Source organism: Chrysemys picta, chromosome 20 (genome assembly GCF_011386835.1).
Source record: "Chrysemys picta bellii isolate R12L10 chromosome 20, ASM1138683v2, whole genome shotgun sequence".
Classification (NCBI taxonomy): domain Eukaryota; kingdom Metazoa; phylum Chordata; order Testudines; family Emydidae; genus Chrysemys; species Chrysemys picta.
This window is the reverse complement of record NC_088810.1, coordinates 23075437-23087755: the sequence shown is the minus strand read 5'-3', so window position 1 is coordinate 23087755 and position 12319 is coordinate 23075437. Positions and strand designations below refer to the sequence as shown.

At 45.7% G+C, this 12319-nt stretch overlaps 1 protein-coding gene across 1 annotated transcript; it reads right to left on the bottom strand.

Moving 5' to 3' along the window:
- Positions 1–8521: 8521 nt before the first annotated feature.
- LOC112060065 (scale keratin-like) lies at positions 8522–11158 on the bottom strand. Its single transcript, XM_024108546.2, has 2 exons — positions 11092–11158; positions 8522–9569 (listed from the first exon to the last, which is right to left on the bottom strand). The coding sequence occupies exon 2, from the start codon at positions 9547–9549 to the stop codon at positions 8965–8967; it is 585 nt and encodes a 194-aa protein (XP_023964314.2). The 5' UTR covers positions 9550–9569; positions 11092–11158; the 3' UTR covers positions 8522–8964.
- Positions 11159–12319: the final 1161 nt, after the last annotated feature.

Below are 12319 nucleotides of genomic sequence, written 5' to 3'. Positions count from 1 at the left end.
GGGAAGAAGAATTATTATACCCTTTTTGTAGCCAGAGATCAGCGGCACATGTTGATTCATGGCTAGGTTTGCCGTACAGTTAAGGGGCTTGTATAGTTACAGAAGATCGTGCAGTTCCCAAAGGTTCGATAGGTACAGCTATGGAAATTGTGGGCCATGTTAAACCCGGAAGGATATCCCCAGAACAAAGAACAATCAGGAGACAAAAGCAAGACGCAGATACATGAATTACCTTATGGACAATGGCCTTCAGAAATGCTGAGCACCCAGGACTTAACTGAAGTCTATAGCAGTTCTGAGTGCTCAGTACTTGAGAGAAACTGACATGTACCTATTTTGCCTACGTTCTGTTTTACATTTGATTAATGACCTAATGACTTCGCAGCCTACTTCCCTGCTTCTGTTGGGCTTCCTTCTATCTAACACTGAATGGAGGGAAGCAAGTAACTTGAAAAGGTTGCAAATGGGACTTGATGGTCAAACTCGACAGCTGCAACAAAGAAAGGAGAGCCTGTTGTATGAACTGCAGCACCGCGGAGTGGGTGATTTGTAGTAGCTCTGATTGAAACCCTGAAAAGATGCACTTTATACCCTGCAAAGCTTAATTCTGCGAGCGTACAGTCCGCTTCTCATTCACATTACAATTCTGCTGCATAGTACTGGCTTTTTGGGTTTCCTTCCTTCTTCATTTTTTATGTACAAAACATTCTGGGTGAAATTCACCCAGTGTCGAGGGACATCACCCGACCTATACGCTACTAAAGTCCAAGTCAGCCCTGCAAGGAGCAGAGAATCAGGCCCCAGTTCTGCTCAGTAGCATTGGGCAGATGCACTGATTTTCATCCTAGTTATTAACATTTCAGCACTGATGCTACTGAGTAAGAAGTCCCCTTCCTGCGAGATCAGGTTACATCATCTTCTAGCTATAGAGAAACAGAAGGATAGAAATGAAGTAAGAAATAATGTTGTTCAACTTAAACATCTTTCCCAGGTCTAAATAATATTTGCTTGAATCTCTGAAATAATAATCCTCCGCTAATCATGTAACGCATCTTTCCACCTCTTTACAAATAATTTGAATGCTGCACGAGTGCTATTCTCCTAGCAAAATCTAAGATATTTATTTAGTTGGGTTGTGAAATTCCTCTGACTGACACTCCCTTTAAATACGATAAACACTTTGCCTCTTTCCACAACCCATCATTAAAAAAAGAGCAACTAGAGCCTTGTTTCCGTAAAAAGTTACATGCATGCTCCATGTTAAGCATGTAACTTCTCCAGTTGAACGCACTGTGACTATTCACGTTAACGTTAAGCACCTGTGTACGTCTTTTCAAGACTGAGCGCCAAGTTTTAACAAATAATAGCAAAGTCACGTGCAGAGCTAAAAGAACCTCTGCCACATTATACCTCATGGCCTTTCAAATGTGGAGGGCAGCAAAACTCAAACGTCTTACAGGAAGTAAAAGATTTGCGTAATATCTGCTGCAGTACACTCCCACCGGACCTTACTTCTGCCCCCCAGGGAGACGGCAATAGAAGCCCTGGAGATGGAAACATTCTTTTCGTTCAGCAAAGTGCTGTGTCAGCATCCTAATTAGAGAGTTGCATCGTTAATCAGGGCGAATTTACAGCTGGCCTGCACAGCTCCAACTGTCACCTCCAGAGGGCGGTGTTCCACTAGAGATGCTAAGAAGAAAACGCAGCATAAGAGAACTATTCCCTATTTTACCCGTTCCTCAAACATCCCCAGTGCCCAGCAGAACGCCGCATCTCCACTGCACACATACTCCCGGTCCTGTCTGCTGCGGTATAATGCCAATGAGCATTAGAAAGAGCATTAGAAAGAGGTTGGCAGGGTGGTTTCCCACTGGGATTTATTAGAACAAGGAAGAAAGGGCGAAGGGAGTTGTAAAGACTTTCGGGGGCTGTCTTGATCAGGAAAAGGGGTTGAGATTAGCGCAGGTTTAGCTAGCATCTTCCTCGTCTAGATGAGGCCTACGAATTCGACACACACGCCGCTTCTGAATTCTGTTGCTGTTCTCCGCTTGCTCGCAGAGAACACAGTCCTGCCATCGGTCAAAGGGACCCACTCGGGTAGTGCTTTCAGAGCTAAAGTGAGGCGGGAGTGTGTCGCTGTTACGCCACTTTGAATTTGGCCTTTAAATGGAAAAAATGGCAGGAGTCTCGCCCCCCTTCGAAGGGAGCGCCCGCGTGTGCACTAGTTTGTCTGGTTCGGATTAGCCTGCTTCCTGCGTTAGAGATCCAGACCGCAAGTCTAATTACAATTACTTTTCAATCACGTGGTCACGGTGCAGCACACGGGACGGTACTACACGACCTCTCACAAAGTCCCTGGCATTTCTATGGCTGTATATAATATTTAGACCAGGGAAATAGATTCATGTTGAAAGTCAGTTGTTTATTTTCATTCTAGCTGAAATATGTATACCGACCCCCTGTGCTGATTCTCTTCTTACGGACTGGAGTGGGACTGATGCAGTGCATAGGGCTGGTCCTGACCATCGGCAGAGGGGAGAATTTCACCCAGAGTGTTTTGGAGAGAAAGAAGGGAGGGGAAAGGAAAACCAGAAGGCCAACACTATGATGCAGAATATCATGGGCGGCGGGAATCAAAGGCCAAGGCAGGCTAAGCCTCCCCTGACCCAGGCTGCGGTCCTACCTATGTTCCCCCCCGAGGCCCTGCCCTGCCTCCCCCTCTACTCTGAAGTTGGTGGGGGCTCAGCTCCAGGGCCATACTCGGGCCAGCCGGGGTCAGTTCGGCCCGGCGCTGGAGGAGGCCAGCAGCTTGGCCTGGTGCTGGGGCCAGCCTGGCACTGTGGGGGCTGGCGGCTCGGCCTGGCGCTGGGGGTGGCCAGCGGCTTGGCCTGGCGCTGGGGCCAGCCGGTGGCTGGGGCAGATGGGCTGGGATCCTCTGGCCATGGGGGAGTGTGTGTTGTGACTTCTCTGGCTGCAGGCGGGAGGGGTGTCGGGGGGGGGGGTGCTCCTCTGGCCGCGGGGCAAGGTCTTGGGGCTCCAGCAAGTGGAGGGAGGGAGGGAGGGGGGCTCGACCAGAAGGGATGGGGCCAGCGGGCTAGCCTCTCCAAAAGGGGGCCTCACCTGCCTCCCATGCAGAATATTTTTATAATGAGAACGAGCCGTGGAGCACACACTTGCAGAATGCAATAATGCAGAGTAAAAAGAATATATTGTCAGGGTCACAATAAGAGCGACAGCGAATCACCAGCTCCACGGCGATGCATTGGACACAAGATGTTCTGCTCTCTTGTTTCCTGGCTGTACAGTTTGACAATCACGTCCCACGTAAAACGACTTGTTTTAGCCCAGTCAGCATCCGGTAGCACAAAACTCAATACGGGCACAAGGCTACGCTGCAAAAACCATTAGATCCTAAACCTATGGAAACAGGGGACATGAAGAAGACCTGAACATCCACGGGACCCCGCGGAGTTCAAATGGCATTGTGGGCACTCGTCCGTATGCTCAGCCCATGAATCTGTATCTGGTGCAGTTTCCCTGAACTATCACAGGGACCTTAGAGAGAATGGATGATCTTCTAGCTTAGGCCATTAATATAAGATATATGGAGATATACCTATCTCATAGAGCTGGAAGGGATCCTGAAAGGTCAGCAAGTCCCTCCCCCTGCCTGCCCGCCCACCCCATAGTCCCTAAGTGGCCCTCTCAAGGATTAAACTCACAACGCTGGGTTTAGTAGGCCAATGTTCAAACCACTGAGCTAACCCGCCCCCCCCGGTAAATATTTATTTACCATGAATTGGGACACAGAGAATCTGAGCTCCATTCTACTGGCTCATGGCCTGTGGGACCTTGGGAAAATCAGTAGGGGCCAGATTTTCAGAAGCGCTCAGCATTCAGTGTGCTTAACTTTATGGAAGACCTTGCCCTTCATCTCCCCATTCATCACCTCCCCATGTGTAAAGTGGGGCAAATAATCCTTTCTTCCTCCCTCTTGCCTGGTTAGTTTGTTAACTCTCCAATATGAGAACAGTCTCAGAACCCGGGCTTCTATAGCAAGCTGCCTCAGGGGCTCACGATCTCAGTGGAGGCATCGGGGCAATATGAGAGTTGAAGTTGTAGCTAACAATACTATTAGCCATCAGGCGTGCCTGAGTTCTAGCTCCCGCTTTTCCAGTGAAGTGGCCTTGAGCATCTCAGTTAGGCTCTGTGCCTCAGTGATCACTTTATTAGATAATGAGATAATAACTACCTACTTCTTGTGGGTATTGTGAGAATTAATGGTTTCATGAAGCAGGGAAACAGTAAATTGCTGTTATTAAGATGATAGCTTTCTTCTTAGCGTCTCAAGCTGTAAAAAGGATTAGGAGCTGCAGGGGAGACGGATCAGGAAGGCGAGGTGGAGCGATGGGGATGGTGCAATCTTAAAGCAGTGAGATCTCCACTAAAAGTCATCAGTGAAGGATTTACAGAAGTGCAGAAAACACTTCAAACACGCTAGTCACGACAGAGAAAGAACTGATGTGCATTGCAAGTAAGAGGAGAACCAGGCCTCCAAAGTTGTCAATAGAACTGGTCGTTTTCACCCTTATTATCTGTATTTCCCAAGGAGGGTTCAGACTCAGACTTCTTGGGCGGAAGGGCTAATACCTCTTCTCTAAAGCCACTTACAGAAAACATGAGAGCTGCCTGTAATATAGTTACGAGTCTCATATGTCCAGCTGTTTGTTTGATCGCTATTATATTGTTTGCTAGGTGGCTACCAAAGAGCTCATTTCTAGGAGTGCTGGCTCATTGGGCTGGACAGCAGACAACCGCTTCAGATCACAGACTTAGCTAGCTTCTTCCTCCTTTAGACAAGGCCTAAGACACAAACGTCATTTCTAAACTTTCTGGCAGTTTTGCACAGGCTCAGGAAGAAGACATTGCTAAAATCTCTCGTAGGGACTCCTTGGAGCATTTCTCTTAGTGGGCAGAGTTAAGGTTATGTGGGAGTGTATGAATTTGAGAGCACTTTTCATTTTCTCTTTACACAGAAATATTACTGGAGCTTTTCCGTTCCTGTAAGGGAGCTCCTGGGTACTCAGAGTAGCACGCTTGCTGCTTTAGAGATCCAGAATGAAAATGTAAGAACTTTTCAATTATTAGATTTTGCAAGTGGATCTGTTTGCCACAGTCTTGATGCGTTATGGGGCAGGCCTATGAGGTAAGTATTATATTGATACTGCCCACAGATTTTTTCCTGGATATAGTTATATATATATATATATATATATTAAAATATATATTAAATTTGGTCCCTTGTGAGGGGAGGGAGGGCAGCTGAATCTCAGGGTGCAGTAGACCAAAGGTGGGGAACCTTTTTTGTGTCAGGGGCCCTTGACCCACCAAAAAAAAAAACCAATGGAGGACCACACATGTTCAACTCACCTGCCAGAGGGGACGCAGAGGCCTGAGGCTCCCCCACCCCCACCCCGCCGTGGTGGGGCGAGCTGGTGCTTGCGGCTCCAGCCCCACGGGTGTGAATCCCCGAGCCTCAGTGCTCCCCTGCCCCATGGGGCTGAAACTGCAAACGCCGACTTGACCCGCTGCAGGGGAAAGCCCCGAGCATCGGTGCCCCCCTACCAGAGTGGAAAGTATGTGGCCCGTGGGCTGGATGAAAATGAGCACGAAGTTCCCCACCACTGCCCTGGACCAATTAAAATAAACTTGATTCACTGACTCTACCCACCCCACCCCACCATAAATGCCACAGTCATTTAAAGAGACAAGGTGGGTGAGGTAATATCTTTTATTGGACCAACTTCTATTGGTCAGAGAGACAAGCTTTCAACCTTACACGGCGCTCTTCTTCTAGTTTGGGAAACCTACTCAGAGTGTCACAGGTAAGCTTCCCAGACCTGAAGAAGAGCTCCATGTAGCTCGAAAGCTTGTCTCTCTCCCCAGCAGAAGTTGGTCCAACAAAAGATATTATTTAACCCGTCTTGTCTGTCTAATATCTTGGGACTGAACACCTCTACCATGACACTGCACACAGTAATTTAAAGAGAATCCGAGTAAGCATATGGAATTTAGAGGTGATTTACGTCAGCTGAGCATATGACCCATCAACTTTAAAAGGGAAAATTTAGGAAAACAAAAGCAAAGCTACTTTATAATGCAAATTTAAATCTCCCCAAATTCCCAGGCCATAAAGCACAACCTGATTCAGGAAATGACATAACAGACCTTTGCTCTTAAAATATAAGAGCATATTTTAAAATGACACTCCAAATTGGGGCATCCCACTCAAGTAACATACTGCTGACATCATAGTAATAGAAGCCCATTCATGTATAAAATATCAGTGAGTGTTTGTGACTCAAATTAAAATCTGTTCTTCTGAGAACGCCTCACCATATCCTACCCGAGTGCTATTGCCCAAGGGGATAAGCACAAAGATTTCAATTTCATAAACAAACCACTAGAATGCAAACAACCGGCAGAGGAAAATGAGTGTTGACTTTTCAGTGGAGCTATGGTGGAAGCTGTTGAATTTGAATTTGAACCACTCTTTTGTCATGACCGGCAGACCCCATGGTCAAAATGGCTAACCAGTCGGAAACACCGTCTTCCCATCCAGGTCATGGCTGGACGTGTGGTTCACTGAAGAGCTACTCGCCACACTATAGACCGGGTTAGAGTCACCACTGGGATATTCCTTGCTAATGAGTTTTTCAGACCTAAGTCTGCAGAGGTGTGAGATTTATACCCCTCCCTTCCTCAAACACCGAATCAATTTACACCCCCTTCCAAAATTACATATGCTCTAAAATTGTGACAAAATGTATTGAAACGTGGAAACCTGAACACAATTTGGCTTGACCCAAATAGGAAAAAAACCCACTATGGTTAGTGATCATCTCAACAACAACACACATTCCGCAGCTGTATCCCAATGCAGCATCCCGAGGATAAAATCACCTGTTTACCCTAAATCCTATCACTGCATAGGTGCATCAATCCGCATTTCTGATAAATCAACATTGGATCACATCATTTGACTATGGAATGAAATACTAGAAATTGTTGCAATCCAGTTTATGGACACATGAGAACAAACGCTGACAAGAGATTACTTTAACTTATTTCCAGTGGATAGGAGTCCTAGCCACTGGAAATTTCACTGAAGCTGAAATGTGAAAAATTCCCCAGTCTTCTGCACCTCAAGCCATTCATTTACATGTGCACAAAGTAAATTGAAAGTGCATGTAATATACAAGATTTGTAGTATTTGAAACACATTTTACACTGTGGTCAATGACTGCTCCCTAGCTGGTTTCTAACCTCTGTCTGTCACTATAAATGCCAAAAAAAGAGAAAAGAGGAGAGGAATTTTATTTTATTTTATGCAAACTCAGACCACCAACTTGCAGGAACTTATGCAGCTGCTAACCTTGAACCATTTCAAGAGCCTCTTAAGTTCAAACACACAAATCACATGTTTAAAGTGAAGGATGTACGTTGATTTTCCAGAAACAGAGCCTTAGAAGATTTTGTGAGAGGTGAAACAAGCCATGTTTTAGAACTTATTAATGAACTGGAGGAAATGTATGAGTCTACTAAAAGAATCTTTCAGATTTTTTTCCAAGGAGAGTAGCACTCACACACACTTAAAAGTTATACTCAGTTAGGGAAAAGATATATTAAAGTATAAGAGGAGAGTCATTATTTTTGAGCCCCATGGATAAAATATTTAGAACAGGGAAATATATTAAAGTTTAAAGGCATTTCTTTCTTTCCATCCAGCCTTTTGTTGATATGTAGCTAGACCAGTGGTCCCCAAACTTTTCAGGGTCATACACCCCCTGACTCCTGTCCATGGCCCCCGACCTGGAGCCAGGCCCGGGAGTGGGGATGCGGCTCCTGGGGCTTGGGGATGAGGACGGGGTAAGAGGGCTGAGGCTGGGGTGACATCTGGGGGTGAGGGTGGGCCCAGGAATGGAGTGGCGACCGGGGCCAAGGGTGGGGCCAGGGCCAGCAGCGGTGGCGGAGCCGTGGCCGGAGGCAGAGGCTGGGCACAGAACTAAGACCGCAGCTGGGGGCAGGGTAGGAGCAGAACTCAGAGTGGGGCTAAGTGGCACTCCTTCCCTGTCCCCTGTGGGGGCTGGCCCAGGCTCCACTGCACTCCCCCCCAGAATGTTCCTCCATATCCCCCTAGTGGGGAGTGCCCCACAGTCTGGGGACCTCTGAGTTAGACAGTGTTGTAACGATATCTCTGCAGGAAGGAAAACTCCCATTCAATAGCACCAGTAGTGAAATGTGTAACGAGGGAAATTCCCTCCGGTTCAGAGGACCTGCCCAGTTCTATTGACCAATTAATGTATCTGATTCACTTCTTACTTATGAGCTTGAGTGGGACTGATGCAGTGCATAGGGCTGGTCCTGAACATCTGCACAGGGGAGAGTTTCACCCAGAGTGTTTTGGAGAGAAAGAAGGGAGGGGAAAGGAAAACCAGAAGGCCAATCCTATGATGCAGCATAATTTTTAATGGGAATGAGCAGTGCAGTTGGCACTTACAGAATGAATTAATGCAGAGAACAAAGAATGTATTTTCAGGGTTACAAGAAGAGCTACAACCAGTGACCGGCTCCAAGGTGATGCGTTTCACACAAGCTATTCTGCTCTCTTTCTTGAAGCTGTAGAGTTTGACAGTCATGTCCAGTCTTAAACCATTTTTTTTTCTCCTCAGCATCAAATAGGACAAAGAACAATATAAGCATGAGACTAAACTGCAAAACAATATAGACCATAAAGCTAAGGTAACAGGTAACAAGAGGAAAGCATAGATAGGCCTGATTTATACAGTCGACAAACAGCCAAAACCCCCACTGATTTTGAGTACTGTTGTAGTTGAGTGGTGAATCTCTCTCGTCTCTTTCATTTCCTGGTTGTTTCTTCTTCCGTGGTTCTTTCTTCTGGGTTTAACATGGGCCACAGCTTCCACGGCGGGAAGAATAGCACCTCCCACCATATCTCCTCCCATACCCGCATAAGCCACCATAGCCACCCCCGTATCCACCACCATAACCACATAAGCCACCATAGCCACCCCCGTATCCAGCACCATAACCACATAAGCCCCCATAACCATATGAGCCTCCATAACCGCTTAAGCCCCCATAACCATATGAGCCTCCATAACCGCTTAAGCCCCCATAACCATATGAGCCTCCATAACCGCTTAAGCCCCCATAACCATAACCACCCTCTAAAGCACCCCCATATCCACTACCATAACCAATTGGGCCACCCAAAGCACCACCCCTAAATGAGCCCCTAGCTCCATAGGGTAGAGCTGGTAAGGTGCTTCCCACTAGGCTGTGTTGAGGGGAAGAAGAGAGAATTGGTCCTGGGAATAGCACGGAAACCGGTGGTGGATAGACCACTGCTGTTGAATCTGCACACGAGGTGATACAAGGCTCATTGCGGGCAACAACACATGGATCTGGGCATATGTCAGGATAACACGGGCTGGGTCGGCAAGACAGGTCTTTGCAGGAAGACATTTTTTGTGACGTTCGTAAACCTGAAACACACAGAAGGGAGCAGAGGAAACATAACACGCTGTTGACAATGGAATAGGAGACTCACTGCTGGTGTTATATGCTAATGTGGGCTATGTAGATCCCTTTTTGCAGGCTTCCTATCTGGGTATTCTCATAGATATCCACACCTACCAGCCAAGCCCCCAGTATTGCTGACATAGCTGCCCTCAGCTGTCTTTTCCGTAAGGTCCGAACTGGTAGGTGCACACTGAGAACACCTACCTGATTGGAACCCACAAGTAAAATAGAAAAGTGAATGCCTGCTCTCAGGATCTGCCTGGGACTAAAGGGGAAGTTAGATGTCTTAGTCCCTCTGAGGGTTTGGTTTCAGGAGATTCAAGGATAGGTTTCCAGTACAGCTAGGATTAGTGAGTGCTGATCCCTTTTGAGATTCTGGTTCCATTGGACTTGCCCAAGCTCGCACAGGAAATCTGTGCCAGAGACAAGTCCCAAAGCAGCTTTTCTGAGGCCCTATTTGTGCCATGGCCGCATGACCTTCCGTTCCCACCAGCCCCTGAGAGAACAGTAAAAAACACTAATTCCTAACCCACAATAGAGAATTTTTCCATCATGGATGGCTGCCATTTTCAAACCATTTTAGATAATTATGGAGATGCAGTAAATTATTCAAGTGTTGTTGTTAAACCACTTTAACATAGGATCTAGACCCCTCAGATGGTCTAAATCATCATCCTTACCCTTCACTCAAATGTGCTACTTTGACTTGCACCAGCCAAAGATCTGGATCTAAAATCGCGAGTTGTACCAGTAAAAAGTTAAATATTGCCGTATTGCATCAGGTCAGTGGTCCATCTCACCCAGGATATTATCTCTAGTAATGTGCAGCATCACAAGCCTCAGTTTAAGGTATAAGAATCCTGAAGTTGCCCACTATGGAGTAAACTGCCCTTAAAGTGACTTTCTGCCCAACACACCTAAAGCAGAGGCTAGCTTTGTCCTGAAGGAGACTACATCTATATATATATACTCTGAGTTGTTTCTATATCTATAACTATATCTGAAAAAGAACCGTAGAACTGCTTTCAGTCATTATATTTGAAATCTAATCTCCATAGTTTTATGGAAACGGTAGAGACAGATCATCACCCGGGTAAACCTTTGTAACTCCAATGAAGTCAGCTGTAGATCTGGCGATGTGTATTCATAGATAAAGAGTCAGAGTAGTGAGGACTATTATCAAAGTAGACGGAGGCTGAGATTGCTCATAATTCTGCAAGGAATTTCCATCTCCAATCTCAAATTATAATTTTGGGGAATTGGGTCCAAATCCCATATGTCGATTTGAAAATCCCAACCAGATATTTTGAAAAGACAGCCTCTACCAATACCTGCAATTGACTAGCTACAGAAAGACTCCTATGCAAAGAAAGATGCCCCCGTCCCAACATTTCTAAAATCACATCATATTAGAGCAGGATTTAGTTCCAAGTTAAAACATTCACTAAAGCAACAATTGGATCAATTGGAGCCAACTAGACTTACCAAGCTCACCAAGGAGAAGGGGTCGAGAGAAGTGGATAGAAGAACCTAGAGTTGCAGGCACTTTTATACACCTTCTTAGCCAATGGGAAGGATAGTAGACACCCTCCATGCACTCGGACCATGTCATTAACCCAATAAACTATTTTCTTGAATGTGCAACTCCTCTAATTATTGTAGTGGCTTTGATCATGGTTAATGATGACTATTCAATTCACAGACCCACATAGGATGACATGCATGATGCTACTGGCAGTTCCCTTTCATCTTGAATCTTTATGGTCCTGATATCTTCATGTTATCATCCCACTGACTTTCTTGGTGTCAACATGGGACTAAATCTAGCTCCGTTTCTTTAATTCTGCTTTGAATAACTTCAGAGTATGAGGGTGACTCAGAGGTGTATCACTAGCACAATCTGCTGTCATGCACAGGATTCCATGTTAGTTCTTTGTATCCAGACTAGTATCTAATTAGCGGCAAGGTGGAGTTTAACCTTGGCACTCCTTGGAGGTTGGGAGGTATTTCTTAGCGTGCTTGGAATACTTATCCATAACTATTCACTATGTGTTTGTGCCAACGTGCTTTTGAAATCCATGGATATCTTTCCAATCAATGCAATGGCCTTCAAACCAGGCCTATGGGTTACAATACTCTCCTGGATTCACGACCAATACATGATGTATGAACAATTTCAATACCTGCTAAGCCTTCAAAGTAGAGCTGAAGCAATGTCAAAATGGTCCATATTCTTTTGTGTTCTAGCTGTGCCGAGAGATAACACTCAGTCTAATGCGCTTAGACATTCCAGACTGAAGACATGATCAGTGCTTTAGAATCAAGGACTCAGGTGATGAACAAAATTGAATACACAAGCCTTGCTTACTGTAGTTATTTCCCTGAGTTGCATGAAAAAGTGGCAGTAGATGAAAGGAAGGAGTGCAGTGTTGTTTAAAGGTTTAGGATTAAAATCTTTGAACTGCACCTGCATTCATAACCTAACAAGTCAGTGTTGTTCTTCGGGGGCAATGTTATTGACAAAGCCTGGGAAAAATACCATGAGAGATGGAAATAACTTAGTCTACTTAGTCATGGGGAACCCGCGGGGGCATGGTTGAGGAATGAGCTTCCAGGAGAAATAAGACTAATCAAGAATCTGACCTACCTTAGTACAGGATGCAATTTCCTTCTCTTTTAGAAATCGACACCACCATCCTCAGAATGTTTTTTT